At 41.9% G+C, this 20967-nt stretch overlaps 1 protein-coding gene across 3 annotated transcripts in view; it reads right to left on the bottom strand.

The window, feature by feature from the left end:
• Positions 1-20967, bottom strand: part of Nsmce2 (NSE2 (MMS21) homolog, SMC5-SMC6 complex SUMO ligase) — a 225030-nt gene that overhangs the window by 141232 nt on the left and 62831 nt on the right. For all 3 annotated transcript variants that reach the window (XR_005090181.1, XM_037200156.1, XM_028882202.2), the window contains exon 3: positions 3904-4057. Coding sequence is in view for 2 of the 3 variants with exons in the window: in XM_037200156.1 (XP_037056051.1) it covers positions 3904-4057 (154 nt within the window). In the remaining variant the exon portion in view is untranslated. The remainder of the gene's footprint in view (positions 1-3903; positions 4058-20967) is intronic.

Here is a 20967-nt window from a genome sequence, read left to right as displayed (position 1 = left end):
CTGTTGCATCTCAACTCCCTGCTTTCTAAATGCCACTGCTAGGAACAGTTTCCTCTCAGCTAGACAAACAGACTCCCTCAGGGTCATTAGAGTACATCAGTTCAGTTCTCTGACCTGGTGACCCAGATGAATTACTACTTGACAGTCGTACAAGTCCATCTCTCAAGAATGGGTGAAGTAGGTAAGAGAAAAAGAGTCTTTTTCAAGAGTCAGAATAACTTGAGATAAACACAAACAAAAAGAAATATAAACCAGGCTTTGGTGTCACTGAAATGGTACCTGAACTTCGGCACTAAGGATCAAAAGCAAGTTATATTTCTTTCCTGCTGAGTCTAAACCCACCCTCAGGAAGTTTCTGAATAGACAGTTCCACAGAACAATTGCCTACTGCTGACAGGCAATATGAGTGGGCCAGATGAAATGTTCTGACTTTCCTCACATAATACTTGTTTCTGACACTTTCTTTGCTTTTGATTTATTATGTTAATGGTTCTCACGTTGTTTTATGTTTGTATATATTGTCTTTTTCCAAGTACTAAGTTCCCGACTTGTATTTATTTGAGACTATCAACTACATGGATTAATGTAGAACAAGTATCCTACATTACAGTGTTCTGAACATACTAAGATAAATGGATAGTATTTGGCGGGGTGGATGGGCAAGGAATCTAGAGTTAAAAAGAAACAAGAAACTCTTCTTATTTCTGGATGTAGTTTAGATCAGGAATCAGTAAACTTTTTCTGTAAAGAACCAGATAGCATGTATTACAAGCTTAGTGGGCTGGTGGTTTGTGATGCAATAGGGATTCTGAAATGACATTGTGAAAGCTGCCACAGACTATACATAAACAAGCAAGCATGTCTGGGTTCTAATCAACCTATTTATAAACACTGAAGCAGATTTTCATGCTTTTTTCACATCACTAAGTACTATTCCTGTTTTGATCCCAACAATTGAAAAATTCCCCCAATAATTATAGTTATAAAAACTATTACTAGTTTGCTAGCTGAATTTGTATCACAGACAGCCCAGATCTGGTATTTTCAAAATGGGAATTTCTGGTGGTCTGAAAACGCAACTACTACAACAATGTGTGAGACCTTACTTTTTAAAAACAGAGCAAGGTATACAGAGCAATGAAAAGCAATAAAGAGGGTCCAGCAGCTTTGTGGGCCAGAAGTGAGCTTTGCAAAAATGAGAAACAATCCCACCTCGTCTCAGTAAATTTTCCTTATGTTTGGGGAATAGTTACATGTTATATAAACGTTGTTTATACCTAACATGTAAAGGGTAGAGTTCTTAAAGTAGATTCTTATTTTTCAACCCTCAGTTCTGATTTCCAATAGGATAACTACTAAGAGACACACACATGTGAATTACAGCCCAGGACCTCACACGTGTATTTTCAGTATGTTACAGGGACATGGGATCACAAAGGTTGAGAACCAGCTGCTTGGCTATAGCAGGGTGAACTGGGACTGCAGTGGAGTGTGCCTAGTCCTGCCCACCAGACTCAACCACTTTTCTCCTCCACCCTGAGTAACCCTATTCAAGAGCGACCTGACACTTCTTTGATTAAATTAGGAGTTGATAAATTAAATCCCTTGCAAATTATACCTCACATAATGAATATGGAGAAAATATCATGATTGTCTTCATGAAAGAACAACCCTTTACATACACTCTTCAGTTGTTTTTATCTTTTAAGAGAGAGTCTCACCATATAGCCCTGGCTGGCCTGGAACTAATGATGTAGTCCAGGCTGGCCTCAAACCGCAGCGATCCTCTCACCTCTACCTACTGAAGGCTGGGATTACAGGCTCCTCCACTCTGCCTGGATCTCACTTCAGTTTTTACTTCATCAAAATAGGCAACTAGAAGCAAGGGTCTGTCTCTCACTTCTACTTTCCAACCTTTAAAACAAAAGATTATTCTTTCAACTCCTTAACTCCAGAGCATATCTCAAAACAGATCCATTGGCCTATGTAATAAATCACAGTGTACCTAGGATCTGGACTCACAATCATTATGGGAGCCTGGTCCTCATCGAGACTCTCACAGCAGAGTGGAATTTACAAAACAAAGTCTATCAGACATGGTACAAATTTAACTGGCAGTGCTCAAAACATTAAGCTAAGAATTTCACTTTGCAAGCACCATAAATGCATCTTACATAGCACTTTAAAAGATATTTTCTTTGCTCTGTCTTTCAAAATGTAGACCTTTAAAAGTAATATTTTAGGGGAAACTAAAGGGAAAGTTCTGTTCATCCCAGTGTTGCAATGCATGGGGAACTCTTACATAAGGAAGCGTTCCTTTCAATATAAATTTACTTTGTCGTTAGATTTAACTATCCAAATGATGTGTATGGCTGGACCTGGGGAAACACATCTTTCTTCTCTCTCTCTCCTCTCTTTCTCTCTCCACACATTAAAGAAATAATAGCCACCACTTCAATACTGATTTTGTTGCATTACATGTTCTTTTCCCCAAGACCATACTATTCTAAAAGTCATTATAATTTCTTTCATAGAACAATAACTTTGTGAGTAGGTAACAAAGGAAGAAAGATATTATTTATATTTACCCCTCAGTTTTTATTATGAAATACTAAAGTAAGAGACTCTGACTTGATGTTATGTCTGTCATAATCTGTAGATGCAAGTACACTGAACTTAAAAATGTGTCTATTATGACAAGCATGAAAACTGGAAGCCCCATCATCTCTCTTCGGGGGGTCATTCTCTATTTGGGGGAACAGTACAAAATTACTTTAGAAAAATTTTGGTAGAGACAATATTCAATGAAGAACCAACAGAGGGAAAATGCTTACTGTTTAAATTTACAGGACAGCAATAGTCTCATCAGGATTGCAAAACATTCTAAATTGTGAAACTTAAGTTATTTGTAAAATAGACAAAACTGAAGCAGCTTGCTCAGTCATTTTTGAGATCTCAGCAGCAATTTAAAGAAAACACTCATATTTAGAAGAAGGCCTACTTTAAAACACAAGTTGCTACACTGAGTACATATAAGGACACAAACGGGATTTATGTCACATTTAACATCCCTGCTCTGTCGGTATACAAATGAACGTGAAAGAAGACGGACGTTAAAGAGGGGGGAAAGTTATCTGCTCTTCTACACGATGCCTTAAGGAATAAGTGAATCTCAATCCTAAAACAAACAAACACCAAAACAAAAAAAACCCTACACAACTAAACAGATGCCAGACTAAAAAAGATGCAGCTCACTTTACACTGTTTTGAGGGCCATGTGGAAAACCAGGAAAGAATGGAGTACTGGTTCTCCACTGTGCAAAGAAGACATATTATTTCTGGTACACTCTAAGATTGTGTGTGTGTGTGTGTGTGTGTGTGTGTGTGTAAAATGAATGATTTTCCTGACTCTCATTTTCAAGTCAAAATTATGACCGTTAAAAACCCTACATACAACAGTCATCTCAAATAGAAGCCAATTTAAAAGTCACATGGACTTAACAGTAGCCAGGGTACAGTGTCAGAGGGCCTTTGATCCCATCTGAGAAGACTCCTCTGAGGAAGCTTCGCCAATGCTGCTGCACAGCAGCACACGTGAACAAACATACCTCAGAGCTTGGCACAGCAGTTCATATTTGGAAAGAATTACCCTTGTTTCCTGTCCCATTTTATTCTGTTTCCCAATTCCCTTCCCCAGCAGTGAGACACTTTGTGGGAACTGTAGGCTTTCAGAAATGGACAGGTGATGGAACTGAAGTTAGACGAACACAAAACTGCAACAAGACAAGGCACTCAGGAGAGGATGGAGCAAGCAGAGAACCAGCACTCCAGAGCCCGTGCTGCAGGACCGCTCAGAGGTCAGCGCCCTCGTTGCAAGAGGCCCAGGCCAAGCGGCCGACTTACATTGCTTCTTCAGTTCCCTCAGCTGCTGCTTATACTGCACAAATTTTTCATTGTCCTTAAAGTCGGCATCAGAATTCTTATCCTGTAAAGCCAAAAATTTCTTCTCCACTAGTAATTTTAAGTCTGGCACTTTTTCTGGACGTTCTTCTTTGACCTAAGGAAGACAACAAATTCATCTAAGTTAGAGACAGAGTATCAACAAGGGTGACATGATACTGTTAATCTCACTTAGTTCAAAAGACAGTATCAGAGACAAAAGATTCTCCCAAGAGACAAGATTACTCAGAGAAGGTGCTGGCCTCACTCCCCGCCTGCTGGCTACGCTTCCCCTGACTTCCGCACCCAGCCTGTCACCGCGTCCATGAACTTACTGGTCCAGACCTGGGCACCACTGCTCTTCCTTCACTGACATCTGCTCGGCCCATCCCTACATGCAACAATGGTCACCCACTTTCAGTCTCAGGGTCTTCTAGTCCTTGACCAGCTGGTGACAGCGACTCCCACATTAACAATAGGAACTAAGGATTCAACCTCGACCTTCTGCAGTTCCCTGGCCTAACAAGAAGTGAGTGCCCTGCTTGTTCTGTTCAAAGCTGAACTCTCAAGGGATGCTCTTCTCCCTAAATATTATAAAAATTTCAGCCATGAAGAACGGATTGTGAACATTCTATTTTGACTCACTGCCCCAATCACATCTGGCTGTGTTTGCACCATCACATCTCTACTCCTCTATCTTGTTCTTGAATTTGTCTTAATTAACTTCATTACATCTTCATCTCCTTTAGAACAAATACTCAGAAGCAGCAGCAGCAGCAACGGCACTCTATTAGAGCCCCTGGTCCTTCTGTCCAGTCACTTTTTCTTTTTGAGAATTGCACATACCTTCGTGATTTTCACTTTATTTGTTTTTATGGAATGGCTGACAGTACCTTGGTTCTAAACAGTCTCTCCCACATCAGCAAGCAGTACAGTTGGGGACTGAGGTTGGGTCCACCCTTCCAGGATTTGGCTTGGGAAAGACATCTCCTTTTTTATGAAGTAATACAAATTTTGCTTGATGTCTTAAATGTTTTCACTACTCACACCTCAATTCATCCTTCTGCAATTTCTGACTGCAAAAGCCTTTTGAGGCCAAGCATTGCCATTTAGCATTCCCATCCAAATGTCAAGTTTTCTAGTGAGGAGAAAATAATAAGCAACTTTGACCTTTACTACCTAGGCCACTGGGGACAATTACAGGACAAAAGACAGCGAGGGTGGCTGGCAATGCAACCACCTGGATCTTGAAGAGTAAACTTGTAAACTTGCTGATAGCAAACTTAAGGAGCTGTTGCCAGGAGCAAGCGAGCTCTTCATCTTCTCAGAACTCACCAGAGATGACCTAACCTTCCATATTACAGACGAGGAAATACAAATCAGAAATAACAGGTCTTATCCACAGCACTGGGGCTACCACCATTAGCTCCGGTTCTGTTTTGGTGCAGGGGGTGAATCTGTCGCATGCTAAGCATATATTCTACCACTAGTTATACCCTAGCCTCTACTAGAGAATCTTAAATGTCAGTGAGATTCGGCTCTTGGCTTACCAGTGATGTCCACAGAATCTGATTCTGGAAAAGGAGAAAGGTCTTGATGCCTAGTTACTTTCTATTTTCTTTTTAAGGTTTTTCTTAATTTATTTTAAATTATGTGTATGTACATGGATCTCTGTGTGGGTTAGGACATGTGAGTGCAGGTGTCTAAACAGAGGCTAGAGGTTTCGGACAGCCCATCCTACCCCACCCCCGGCACTGGAGCCACCTCACATGGGTGCTGGGAATCAAACTCCGGTCAGCTGGAAAAGCAGCTACCTCTCCGCCCTTACTTTCTATTTCTATTCCACCTGGGGGAGAAGATCCTGGTTCTACTTCCTCACTCAGATTCTAGCTGCTTCCTAACCACATCTCTGCTCCTTCTGCTCTGCTCACCACTGTGCTGACAGCCATTACACATGCTCTTCTTTTTATCTTTTTCTCCTAATGAAACAAATTCTCTCAAAGATGTCTGGCTTTTCACTATATTGCCAGGACCTGGCAGATAGATAGGAGGTAGTACTCTAAATATTTCAAATTAATCTTAATAGGACCAAATGTAATAACCTAATAATAGCCAAAATTATCAATTTGTTATTAAAATTAGAATATATAACTTCTGGGCTGGAGAATAGCTTATAGAGCATCTAAACTTGGTCTTTTTAATACTCAGTTTAAAAAGTAAGAAATATTGTTAGGCATCATTATGTTGGCATTATTTTCCCCCCTCTATTCGTGTTTGAGTCTATCCTAGGTCTCTGGGCCATCCAGCCTCTGGGTCTTGGCACTCCAGGTAGGGAGTGTCAGGGGTAGGCTCATTCTCATGGCATGGGTCTGAGGCTAGACAAGTCATTGGTTGGCCACTTCCACAATCTCTGGACCGACCTAGGCCCTCTACATATATGTGACAGTTGTGTCGCTTGGTCTAGTTGTGGGACTTCTAACAATGGGAGCAGGAGCTGTCCCTAATGCTCAGACTGGCTTTTGGGACTCTATTCCTCATACTGGGTCACCTTGTTCAGCCTTAATACAAGGGGAGGAGCATAGTCCTACTGCAACTTGATATGCTATGTCTTATTGATATTTGTGGGAGGCCTGCCTGATTCTGAACAGAACAAGAGTGGATGGGGGGCCAGGCAGAGGGTCTCCCTCTTGGGGGAGGAAATGGGAGGAGAGGAAGGAGGGGAAACTGAGGTCGGGATGTAAAATAAATAAATAAATTTAATTTTAAAAAGTTAAAAAATACAGAAAGATGTTAAAGGACTTAGCTTCCACCCCCCAAAGAAAATTCTTGATCTTATTTAATCTCCCAGAACCTACCAATGCACAGAAAGGCATCTTTTGTCACAGAGAAGAAATGATTCCTTCACTTAATTGCTATGGGCTTTTGCCCACCCCATCCCCCTTTTTGAGATAGGGTTTTTCTGTGTAGCCCTGGCTGTCCTAGAACTTGCTCTGTAGACCAGGCCAGCCTCAAACTTAGAAATCCTCCTGCCTCTGCCTCCCATGTGATCCTGAGTTCTGGGATTAAAGGTATGCTCCACCACTGCCTGACTCAATTGCTATGATTTTGATTAGCTAAGCAGAAATGAAAATTCAAGCAGGATACCAAAAATGTCCCCAGTATCTTCTACTTGTCACCTGACCATGCTTGATTCACCATCAACTACTATTATCAACAACAAAGCTGTGCTTCAATGACAAGCTTCATACTTAATAAAAAATTCTAAATAGCTCCTGAAAGGCTAAAGCACCAATAAAGCTCCATTAGAAAAGAGATAGGAAAAGGGCAATTTAATAATACATATTAATGAGAATATGAACTGTGAGACAATGGTGCCTGGCTAGCCTCCTTTACCATACATGACAAAATAAGATGAAACAAATTCCAGACTATGGCATCTAAAACCCAAAGTGATCTTCTTGTAGAGAAGGATTACAGGCTCTTTCTAGGTTTACAAAAGAAAATGAGCTCACGTTCACCTAAGACTAAGTTAATGGTAGCACCGCAGAAAGGCAATCAGATGAGCCTTCTTAAGGTGTCTGACAAATCTGAAATTAGGACATGAACTGGGATGATGAGCAAATAGCTGATAGGAGAAGATGCTAAGGAAAACTCGTCCACCCTTGATCTAGGGTTTGTGCCTAGTCCTACAGCATCTAGTTATGCCGTGCTCGGTTGACATCCCTGGGAGGCCTGCTCTTTTCTGAAGGGAAACGGAGAAGCAGTGGATCTGGGGGAGAGGGGAGGTGGGGGTGGGAGTGGGAAGAGTGAACGAAGGGGAAACTGCATTTGGGATGCATGAGAAGAATAAATAAAGAGAAAAAAGATATGTTCTTTATCAACAAAGTCCTTAATGCACTCAGCAAATGCAATTGCTGCAGTTGCTATGATTCAATTCCAATAGCTGCTGAAGCACTAAACAGAGGTCGGGGTGGGAACTGGGATGTGTGTGGAGAGTGATGCTGGAGATAGGAACCATCACTGGGAGTCACCAAGACTGCAATATGAAACATGACTAGCAACACCAGAATAAACCAAATTTAGTGATGTAAATGTGCTTTTCTAGTAGCCAGAACTTCTAGGAAGTTGTAAAGCACAAACTTTACCATAGCAAACATCTTCTATGAAAGTCCACTGTGGCACTTGGAGCACATTTCCAGTGCAAATAGGATTCCTATATCCAAGGAATCTGAATGGTAGCCTGGAAAAGTCAGCTTATTATGTGTCAATCATATCTTTCTTTTTATTGTTTCTTGTTTTGTCTGTACTTTTAAAAGCAAGAAGGGAGAATCACTTTTTTGTTGTTGTTGTTGTAACTGATCATGTGTGTTATTCCAGTACAAGAAGACAAAGGTGCTCCTCAGTCTTTAGGACAAAGTTGAAATACTTGAAAGGGATCTGAGATGAGACGTTGAGAACATGAGAACATGCCCAGCTACAATGCATTAAGCCTCACTACGTGTGTCAATTCAACAAACTGTCATGATGAAGCATCAAGATTTATGAGGTGGCTTAAGCATCTTTTACAGTTCTGAAGTCCAGCAATACAAGATCAGGGGGTCATAAGGGTTGCTTTCTGTACTGGGCTTGTAGCCATCTTCTTCCACACCATTATGTGGACTTCTCTCCATATATGGCCATCTTCTCTGCTGCTATCATTTGGTCCTCCTCCTATATGAGCTGCTCTTCGCACATGCCATGAGTGTTATTCCCACTGTAGATGCACGGTCTCTCAATTACGAGGCTGTCACACAGTCCTCTCACTGGGTTGTCTATGTCTTCATTTTTCCTGTTATTAGTCACGATGGATTCAGGTCTACCAAATAACCTCAGAGTCTAAATTTTACTCATTTTTCTGGTGGAAATAAAATTATGTTTATAATTCTTGACTAATATATAAAACATTTTATTCAAAGGTTTATTTGTTTGTTTATTTATTGCATGTTATATGATGTGATTGAGTGTGTCTTTCTACACATGAATGCAAGCCCTCAGAGGCCAGAAGAGGGTGCTGGATTCCCCCCAGAGGTGAATTATATGTGGTTTTTAAGCTGCCTGATATGGGTGCTGGGAACTGAACTCAGGTCCTCTAAAACAGCAACAAATACTCTTAACTGCTAAACCATGTCTCCAGCCTCTCAAATGGATTCTATAATTTGGCATATCAACAGGCTCCTCCACAATGATAAATATTCCAGTTAAAGTTTAACTTTAGTTAAAAATCAGACAAAATTAAATGGCTGGTGGTAGAAATACCATGTTCAGTGAAGGACACCTTTTGAAACCCTGAAGCATGGGCTAGAGCTGGAAGCAGTAGAGCGCTTGACTAGACTGTGCAAAGTCTTGAGTGCAAATCCACAGCACTACACAAAAGCAAACTCATGTCTGCCTCTTCAACTGGGTAGCAGCACATGTGTGAAATCCCAGCACCTGAGAGACCAAGGCAAGAGCATAGGCCTCAAGTTTGAGGATAGCTTTAGGGTACACAGTAAACTAAAGGTAAGCTTGGGCTAAAGGGAGACTGATTTAAAACAAGGAGTGAATGAATGAATGAATGAATGAGTGAATGAATGAATGAATGCACTCTCTGTAGAATGAATGAATAAATGAGTGAACACTTTGTAGAATGAAGTGTTCCACCCTTTCAGGGCTAAGCAAAACTATCAAAGCTGATAATACTCACTTTGTTGATATTTATGAAACTTGTCAAATATCCAAAGCACAGGCACACACATTTTCATCCATCCATCAATCCATTTATCTATCTATCCATCCATTCTAAAATATTACATATAATATATAAATTATAATAAAAATATATAACAAAAGGCAGTAGAACAATCTATTTATGTTTCCTTTCTTTTTCTTTTTTATCTGGGATACCAGGTAAACACATGCTAGACAAATACATCACAACAGAGCTACATCCTAAGCCTTCTTTCCCCTCTTTATTTTAAAGCAGTTCCTCACTAAATGGCCCAGGCTGACCTTAAATGTGGCTTCCTCTTGGTTCAGCTTCCTCAGTAGCAAAGGTTACATGCCTGCATTATACCATTTTCCCTGCTTTTGGAAACAAGGTCTTGATAAATAGTTATGGCTGGCTTGGCAAAGATTACTTCCTTTTCTTCTCTCTCATTGGTCTTCTCGTAATCCACTCATCCCCAACACTGGCTGAGCACCCACGGTCTGCCAGGAAATGACCCTGGACAGCAGGTCAGGCCGTCAGGAGCAGCTCTGGGGTGGGAGAGTCTGACAGGGACAATGTGGGCTCTAGAGACCACTAACCTGAGCTGACTGTCTTGAAAAAAACTGTCCCTCTCTTCTGTGGCATTCCTCACTCCCGATTCTTTCTCTCTCTCTTCTTTTTCCAAGCCAACCAGAACTAAGAGAGTTCTGATGTCTTAGTGGCCAGGAAGAGCAAAGCAGCAGGAACCAAGTCACAGCAAGCAGAGGGAGCTGCATCATTTGCAGAGGATGACAGCTGCTTCAAGTGAGATGGATGAGAGGAGCATGGACCACAGAACAGCCCGGGGTCCACTTCGGGCTGCGCTGTCAGACAGTCCTCTGGAAACCTTTGGGTTTTCATAATCTCTTTATTAGGAACCAGGAGCATATACTTCAGGAATGTTGAGAACAAACATCTTCTCATGTTTAAACTTGGGCATATGGTGGATGATCAAAAGTTGCATCCCTTTCCTTCCAACATCAGCACAGATACTTTAACATGTTTGAAGATGGAGAAGGAAGCAATGGGGAAACATAAATGAAAAACACCAACAACCAGCAAGTCATGGATCTCACTTGGAAAAAAAATCAAGGACTATGAAGATGTGAGCTGGGTGTTCAGTGGTCTCTTTTGGTTTTTTGAGACAGGGCTTTTTTTGTGTAGCCCCAGCTATCCTAGAACTTGCCCTGTAAACCAGGCTGGCCTGGAACTCAGAGGTGCTCCTGCCTCTGCCTCCTGAGTGCAAGGAGGTGTGTGCCACCACCACCCTGCTGAGCACAGCAGTCTTTACCAGGCACTGGAGTGTTCAGAGCTGGATTAGAAAAACTACACAAAGGAGCTTCAGGAAACAGCCAGGACATCATAAACAGTAAGAGAGAACTGCTATTCTGATCCATATGGCTACAGAAGACTGCAAACTCTGGACTTTAAATTAGAAATCCAGATAAGGAGCACTTTCTGTTTTTTAAAACAACACAGGGGTCAAACAATAGACCAGCTTGAAGACTACAGGTTTGATTCCTCCAGATATATGAAGGTAGTTTTGGAACTGGGCACAGTGGTGTGCTCCTGTGAGCCAGCATGGGGAAGTGGAAGCGAAGATCAAGGAGTTGGAGGACATCCTCCGCCACGTAGGTTAAGGCCAATGTAGGCTACCTAAGATCTTATCTCAAAAAACCAACCAACAATAAATAAATAAGTACTTCTGTACCTACAGTATGTGAACATCTAGGGCTTGGGATTAAATCCAGGGTCTGTCTCATGCTAGCTAAGAGCTGTACCCCAAGCTCCATTTCCAGCTCCTGAAATGTCCTTTCATGTGGGGTGGAGGGCAACAGAAGGTGTGTGTAGGAGAGGACAATAATGGAATCCACCTAGACATACTAATCTAAGGTATTAAGATTAAAAATTTGGGCTCTAGACTTAGAAATGAGACTCATTGAACTACCTTAGAAAAGCCATTGTACACATCCAACTCTGATTTCCTCTCACAGCAGTAGAAATAACAGTATTCATTTCACAAAGCTGCTGAGAACAAATGGAATAAAGCAATAACACCCTCATGTGCCTGACAGCGTATTCTATAATGAGGGGCTGTTATTATTGTCATGATTACTATTGTGATTAACATTATACAGACAGATCTGCAGAGAGGCTGGATGCACAGGTCCGCACTCAGTTAAGACTGGAGACACCCACACGGAGGCCTCCACAAATAGATTTTAATGGAAACCATGGAAATGAATGTGATCACCAAGGAGATTGAATAAATGGAAACACAAAAAGGACTAAGATAGAACCTTGGAGAATATCACATTTAACAGACAGCTAGAAGAGTTAAAAAAGAAACCCTGTAAGAGTTAACAAGACAACCAAAGAAAGTGCCCCAAAAATTTGGGAAGGAATTTTAAGATGTGTCAAATGTCTCAGAGAGGCTGAGCTAAATAAAGATTGAGAAGTGCCCATCGACTCAGTTTGAGTCATCTGGGACTCTGGCGAGTGTAGAGCAAGGCACAAAAGCTCATGCCAAACACCCAGACCTTGTTCAATGAATCATTCCAAAAAGATGAGGCAGTAATGCACAAAAACACACAAATCACCAAACACTCTTCAATGAACTGCTCAGTTTTGCCTCAAAAATCAATTACAAATATTTAGCCGCATTTTTAAAATTATTTATTTAATGTATGTGGGCATGTGCATGTTCTATTACATGGTGACAGGCCAGAGGACAACTTTTGGGCATTGTTTCTTTCCTTCCATCATGTGGGTCTGGGGGACTGAACTCAGGTTGTCAGACTTGGTAGCAAGTACCCTTACCTGCTGAGTCATCTCTCTGGCCCCTTAGCTACATTTTAACTAAAACCCAATCCTGGCTGTTTGTGATTGCAGCATTTCCTCCATGTCAGCAGGGGACAGGTGATCAATGAGCTGACTGAATTATTCTGGTGGCTAGTCCTTCCTCTAAACAGAAGCCATTGTTTGTTTGTTTGTTTGTTTGGGGTACTGACAGAACCTGCGTGTTACTTTCACTATGCTCAACTGGAAATATTAATAAACTTGTAAGATGATAATACATCTCATTTCTTCTGTACAACACTGTATGCATGTGTAATTACTCAAAAGTGTGTCATTTATTGCCACAGGGCAAAGTCAAGATCTCCTCCTCCTGCAATTACCATTATTGCCTTACAGGCATCATTTCACTGGGAGGGGAGATCACAGGAGTGTAAGATATTAATGGTCTGAGTCATTCACACACTTCTTGAATCATGTGAGAATCTAGTATAAAATTAGTCATTCCTGTAACTGAACTGAGAGTTTCAGATGGATTGATTGACTTACTTTCAAATGACCAGTTAGATGTCTAGCTTCCAAATACAAAACACCCAATGCTTTCCAGTCTGCCTTTGGAAGTTCAGTACAGCATACATTAGTGGAACAAAGTTTGCTTTTATTCTGCTTAGTAAGAACATTCAGTATTCTAATTTCTTGTTAGCTGGATCTAAAGCTATGGGACCTGGTTCATGCTAGAAATATATAGAGAATTGGCTCAATTGTTCTCAGAATACTCATTCAACAAATATTTACTGAGTCCCAGTTGAGTGTTAGGCATTATGCTAAGCACTGAAGCATTTATGGATGCTGGCCCACACTTATGACACACCACCAATGTACCCTGTGTATGATCCAACTGGTCATAAGAAGGGCACAATAATATAGGCTAACACTGTCTCCACCTATATGTAGCAAAAGGGCTTGGTGAAAATTTTATTAAAAGGTATGTCTCAAAGGAGAATCACTATGCTTTCACTGTGGATACTCTTATTGCATGTACATATGGAGACATTCTACACTTTCTATATTTTACTACACTCTTTCCATGCTTAAGAAATACTCATATACCTTCAATGATGACCAGCATGGGAGTGTTCCCTTCATCTTATGCCAGCTTCTTTTGCTATTATATAGTGTACACTAACCTTTACTGGACCAAATTATTGGTAGTTTGGTATGTTTCCTACCATTGTTATTTAGCAAGAGTCTAACTTCTAACTAAACACTCAAGAGAAAATACTTCCTTGTGGTTCATTATGACATATCAAGTGGACTTTACAGTTTGCCAAGGTGTTGTAACAGCACCACTGAGCAGTACAATCACGGAAGACCTTTCTTCCTTCAAGCTGCTTAGATATAAACAGAAAGAGGGTAAGGTCAAACATTTATGTATTGACCTGGTTCTAATGACCAGTTCAGTCAGAATACAACCAAAAGAGGCAACCAAATAAGACAGCTTTCCTTCTTCAGGTATCTGTTACTAAGTACTTATGCTGAAAATCAGCCCAGCACATTGCTCATGGCACTATACCCACCCTAAGATTGGGACTAACAGGAACAACTGGTGTACTCAGGATAGAGCTAAGGCTTCTCGTTTCCCTGAAAGAACAAACTAAAATGCTGATCTTGCCTCTCAGGGTTTGCGTGTTTGTTCTGGAGGAATATTCTTTTGACAACAATTAAAGAAATATGTATGATTGGTTTATTCACATATTCATCCACTCAGTAATTTACTGATGACCCTGTGCTAGGCATCAGAAGATATATGGATTATCAAATTAATTGGTCCCTGTTACTATCTTGGGGTTTGGGTTCTAGTGGGGAAAACAAGAACTCTTTGACTGGTTAAAGAGATTATGACACACTATGGTAAGCACTGGGAAGAAACCTTATCAGATGTTAGGGAAGCATCTAATGAAATGAATACTGAGGACACCATTTCAGACACTCTTAAGTGCTCAGTGTAGGAAAATCTGGGGGTGGGGGTGGGGGTGGGGGGATGAGGATTGTGGCTATTGCTAACAAACAGTGCATTTTTAACTCCAAGTGGCTCAAAGCCCCAAGCTCAAAAACATCTTTATCTCAACTTCATAGACTCGAGGAGCAGAGAGCTCACATTAGTAAACATCTTGCACGGGGTCAAAGTGGGGCAGTGACAGAAAGGATCAACTCATTCAAGTCTCCCTTTTACACCGTCAATACTATGAAAACAGGAAAGACTCCAGGCAACTATCCAAACCACTCCTGGTCATGTCCAAGTTCTCAAGTCAAAAGACACTCTGACCTGGAACTGTTTTTGCCATCCACCATGCTTCTATCATCCATGGATGCCTTATTAGTTGCCATGGTATCTCACTTACAATGAAGCAGTGCATCGATGCAGGTTGACACTAACTAACAGGATTTAAGGTTCTTACCATGTATCTTATCATCCAGAAAGAGATGCTAACGTCATCTCTGAAAGACTCGGTTCTAGCATCTCATGAGGTTAGCCAAGGTGGCATTCTATTGATACTGACAACCAGAGACTATCAGACATTGTTTCTCCGAGAGCCAGAGTGGACAGGCTCGGGGCAAAGGATCTAGTCTCATCCCTCCATTACAATTGGTAAGCAGCTTACAACCCCACTCCACGCTATTGCACGGTAACTCTGGTTCTACTGGCTGGCCAGTCTCAGAACCCAAGCAAAGAATGATTGTCCAAGAACTCAACAACATCTCTACTGATTTGGAAGTTCAAATAGAAGCCTAGGAATCCTGAGGCCTTCCTGTCACAATCAGAAAAAGGAAGGCTACAAACGTGTTGAGGCAACGAATTGTGACTGTCAAGAGTAATCGGGATTGCTACTATAGAGTAAGGAAAGACAGGTGTGATTCTAGAGTATCTCTTAGTTTTGTCATAACTAGTGGTAAAAAGATAATGGATGACAGAAACCATTACAAACAGGCAGAATGATCAAGATCTTAGGCCTTCATGTTTGGAAACCTAAGTATCACCAGCTGAGAAATGGCCAAGGGCCAAAAGAACATGGAATGAGCAGTAGAGACAGAAGTACTAACTGTGGGTCAGGACCAAGGGCAAAAGCTATGGTAGGAGTATGGGTTTTCTATTTTCCCAATAGGGCAGCCTCAAACTGTGACAGCCTTGCCTCAGCATCTGAACATGTGATTATAGGCACATGCCAACATGCCCAGCTCTATTCATATTTCCCCCTTTTTGATGTATACATATTTTGTTTTTAACTAATCTCTTATGTTTTCTCACTCTCCTTATTTCCTAACAGTTTATAAAATAAGTTGATAGTTCAGTAGTTACTGAGTACTGGCAGGGGACATGAACAAAGGAAGCTCAGCCCAGGGATCCAATTTGAGACCGGAAACAATAGTTGACATTTTATTCTCCTATTCTTCACTTATTGAGGAGAGAGCAGAGTAGACCTTCTCATGAAAGAAGGCCAGCATGTGTTAAAAGGTAGCATGTAGCTGCTGTTGCTGCTACTGTTTTTGCAAATTGAAGCCTCAGAGAAGTGTAGACATCCAGAGGGTGAGCAGCTAAACTTAGCTGTCTAATTCCAGAACACATTTCGGTTTGGGAAGTTTCTTATCTTGGTAGTGATATTTCGCTTGAGAACAACCATTAATTCTTTGCAGCGAGAATATAGGTGTCACCTGGCCTTTGCCTGTAACACTCCAGTTCTTGAGAAAGACGTAAGTACAGGACACGTAAAAGGTGCTAGCATAGTCCATGGAACTGGATTCACTAGAGTTTTAGCTTTCAAATCCCTTAAGTTTCAGACAAGCTGAACACTCTTGGACAAGTAAATCTCTCAAAGATCAATTTTGTCACCCAGAACTCTACTCCATTCAAAAGTTGTCCTATCAAATCAAAGTGGACAAACAGGACGCCAAAGTTTCAAAGCCCAGTAGTACAGTCACTAGGCTCAAGAGGTCCTTTCAACTGAGTTTTTCAGTGGACTGCCACAGTTTCAGGTGCTCAGTAACCACACAGCTAGCAGCAACCATTCTGAGCAGGCAAAATGATTTCATTACTGCACAAAGTCCTTTTGGAAAACAGTGGCTGAGAGAATATTTCCTAGTACTTCCTAGGTACTCAACTGGTACCTGCTCTATTATTATTATTATTATTATTATTATTATTATTATTACTACAGTATTCTTAGGATCACCTTGCTCTCATTATTATAATAGCTTAAGAAGGAGCCAACTTAAATTCTGGTAGAGAAGTAGGTAGACAAGGAAAAAGCAGTTACAATTCAATAGGGCGGAAATCTGTAACAGTGACTGCAGCTGCTTTAAACTAATCGTTTTTTATCTGCACTGTACTGAGACACGCAGGCACATCAGAGTGACTGTTCCATTTAACCCTCCCCAAACAAACAGGAGGATAGGTAAGCACTAAAACAACTCCTGGTTCAGGACAGGAAGACAGGACCAAGGGGCAGTCTAACTGCAAGTACCCCAAGAGCTCAATGTCAGTGGTGACAGTCCTTATTTTGGGAGGTATGCTAAATCAATAAGGTTAGGACTTAACTTGTACTGTGGATTTTATCAACTATGTCCTAAGAGCCTAGTAGGGGGCCATACCTGCTCAAAATGCTGGGGATACAATGGAGAGGGCAAGTCCCTGCCCTGGCGGAGTTTGTACTTGGGCTGAGTGGAAGAATAGTACACTAAACAAGGTGGGAACAGGTAAGCTCTTGTGTGATGGATGGTCAGATGGCTTCAATACAATGCTCACAGGGATCTGAAGAAATGGGGGTAGAGAGCCTGCGGTCTGAGTGGCTATACACAGACGGGAACTGAGGTCAGAGGAGAGGCACTGCAGAGGACGGCACTCGTTAGCCTTGACTGGGGAACAGAGGAGTGAGCAGAGCTGCTTTTAGGAAAGAGGTGACAGAAGGGGACAGTAGGCTGCTACAGGTATCTAGGCAAAGGATGATGGTTGTGTGGTTTAGGGTGCCAACAGTAGGGTGGTCAGAGTCCAATCATGTATTTGAAAAGAGAGAAATAATTACGTCTTGAGGAAAGGCAGAAATTACTTTGTTGATAGTCTAGATATGGGCTGTGAAACTCGACAACTCTGGTGTTTCCCTTGATTAAATTGATGTGAAAATCTGAGAAATGGGTAATTTGGAAGGAAAATACTTAAAATTTGGTTTTGGAAAATTATATGCTCAACGAGGTAGAAATGAATACATCTAAGAGGTGGTTTTGAAGAAAACACTAGGTTCCAGCTACAAATTATGAAACGGTATTCGGAAAGCATACAGGGAAATCCCTTCGGTCCAGAGAGATCAGATGATATTAAGGAGGTAAAGGCCAAACTCAACATGAATCGTGAGAAAGAGTTGTCTGAAAGAGAAAGAACACTCCAAACAGGCACCTGCTGGACAGTAAATGGGACCACAGAGGTAAGCAGCACAAACCACACAGGCTGAAAGATGGAATCATCAAGAAGGAAAACTGTGGGAAAGGCAGGCAGGCAGGCAATTTTTTTAAATGTCCCAAGATCCCTTGGGCTGCTAGAGAAAACAAGCTTGCCCTGGGAGATGTAAAATCGTAAAAGCAGGTGAACTAGCTTAAAAATCAGAAATATAAGAGACTAAGAATAAGGAGGAATAGTAAGAAGTGAAGGCCTGGAAAGATGCACTAGAACCCCTGAAGTGGGTCCAAAGGAGTGACCAGAAGCTAGCAACAAAAAATCAGATGTGTCATCAACTTAAAGGGATGGAATTTAGGAAAGCAACAGTGATCAATAAAGACAGGTGACATAAAGACCCAGACCACAACCTTTGAATATGGCGTTAGGTGTGTTACCCTGGGAGATCAACCTTGGGCTTCTCATCTGCACCAGAGAGCTTGCCCTTCTGTCTACTGTACTCTGAGGTGAGGACGGATATATGTGAAAGAGTATGCAGCACTTCAGAAGGCCTTTCAGACAGAAGGAACCACAAACTGCTGTCATTTTACTATCACACGCCTTATTTATATGAGACAAAGAAGGCCACCTAACAAGGGGAAATAAGGTGGAAATTCCAGCATGACAAGGAACTGCTGTTGCCAATTCTGGCCGTTTGGGACTTCTGCGGCTGTGAGCTGATACTCTACCCTCCACCTCTGGAAGGTGGTGTGCTAACGAAGGCAGAGCACTGAGCACGATCAGACTGGTGCCCTTATAAAAGGAGCCCCGGGGAGCCGGCCTGCCTGTCCTTTCCGTATTATCAACAGAGCCTGAACAAGGTGGGCTCTCACCAGACACTGAACTGCTGCTGGGTGTCTGGAGCTCAGAGTCCCAGTCTCCAGAACTGCACGCCACCCATTTGCTATGCAGGAGTTGCTCATGGCACTTTGTTAGAGCGTCTCAAACGGATTGCGACAAATGTCCACAGAATATGGTGGGAACTTTGAAGAGGAGTAGCTGGGAGCAAAGAATCAGTCCTTTCCTGTCCCTCTCTTTCCTCCCAGCCTCTAGACCAGTGATTCTCAACCTTCCTAGTGCTGTGACCCTTTAATACAGTTCCTCATGTTGTGGGGACCCCCAACCATAAAATTATTTTCGTTGCTACTTCATAACTGTAATTTTGCTAGCATTATGAGTCATTATATAAATATCTGTGTTTTCTGATGGTCTTAGGTGACCCCTGTGAAAGGGTCGTTCAAGCCCCAGGCTGAGAACCACTGTTCTCTGCAGCCTACACTGTAGAAATCCCTGAGAGCCTGCCCAAGGGGACTTACTTAAGATACCTCAGCATTACAGAGAATTGTACTTTCACCCCTGTTTTTCACTGTCACCGTGAACTTCTGATGTAGGTATTGTGGCATTCTCAAGAGGCAGCTTTAAACCCACAGGGTAGTCACAGACAAACATGTTATATATAAGTTAGACTCATCGGTGATTTCAAAAACTCTTCTAGTCTTAAAATGATAAGCCAGGTACTGTTTATCAAATGAAATATTCTAAGTACCTGACTAAGGAGACCTTTGAACAAGCACACTGACTCTCAGCTTAGTTTCGACAGACATTGCCTAGGCAGCACTCAGTGCACACACGTCCATCCAGGACTAAAGTCCCTCCTGCCCCTTTCTTGTTCTCGGCTCCTCAATGATGTCAAAGCGTGCTAGAAAACTTCCTCCAGCGCTTCCATTTCTACTGCAGAAAACATCCTATTTCCTCAAATTAAATCAGAGAATACATTCCTGCTGAGGTCTGGATGTGAAATGTTCTCCACAGGAGCGTGTATGTGAACACTTGGGTCCCAGCTAGTGGGGCTGTTTGGGAGGTGGAGCCTTGGGGAAGTGGGTCACTGAGGGCAGGTCTTGAGGCTTAATAGCCTGACCTTACTTCCTGCCTGTTCTGCCTCCTGACTGCAGACACACATGCCCAGTTTCCTGCCTCACATGATCTGCCATGCCTTCCTTTACCATGGCAGATCATATCCCTTTGTAAGTTGTGAGCCAAAATAAAGCCTTCCTCCCTTACGTTGCGTCCTGTCAGGCTGCCTCAGTTAGGGTTTACTACTGCTATGAAGAGACGCCATGACCACGGCAACTGGTTTTTTTTTTTTTTCGAGACAGGGTTTCTCTGTGTTGCTTTGCGCCTTTCCTGGAACTCACTTGGTAGTCTAGGCTGGCCTCGAACTCACAGAGATCCGCCTGGGTCTGCCTCCCGAGTGCTGGGATTAAAGGCGTGCGCCACCACCGCCCAGCACGACCACGGCAACTCTTAAAAAGAAAATGTTTAATTGAAAGTGGCTGGCTTACAGTTTCAGAGGTTCAGTACATTATCATCATGGCGGGGAACATGGCAGCATGCAGGCAGACGTGGTGCTGGAGCTGAGACTGCTACATCTTGTAAGCAACAGGAAATTGACTGACAGTCACAGTGAGGGAAGCTGAGAAAAAGACCTCAAAGCTCCAGGCCAGTGACACACTTCCTCCAACAAGGCCACACCTCCTAATAGTGCCACTCCCTTTGGGAGCCATTTTCTTTCAAACCACCACACAGGTACTAGTCACAATAAAGAGAAAAATAACTAATATAATCCCTGAAAAGGAAATAATTCCACTGTTTTTTCATATCTAGTCTTTCCCTATCCCTTTAGAATAATTTCTTTTAGAGCATTACTGTTTTAAGATGAATTTCCTAATTCTTTTCCATTATACTCTCAATACACTAGACTATAACATGTTCCCTTCCCATCAACTATATTACATCAAATTTAATGTCCTGAGCAATCAAAGCCTTAACTCAGGAGGACCTCAAACTTATACATATTTAGACAAGCTTTTCTAGTCTCTGTAACTCAGAAGTGGCTGGTGATATTGAAACTGACCCGGTGATGAAGAACCATCTTGTATTAGAATCTAATAATAAGCACTAAGAGCATGATAAAAGAGGTTTATGT

The sequence above is a fragment of the Peromyscus leucopus genome, chromosome 16_21 (genome assembly GCF_004664715.2).
Source record: "Peromyscus leucopus breed LL Stock chromosome 16_21, UCI_PerLeu_2.1, whole genome shotgun sequence".
Classification (NCBI taxonomy): domain Eukaryota; kingdom Metazoa; phylum Chordata; class Mammalia; order Rodentia; family Cricetidae; genus Peromyscus; species Peromyscus leucopus.
Note: the sequence above shows the minus strand (reverse complement) of the source record. Positions and strands in the feature narration are given on the sequence as shown.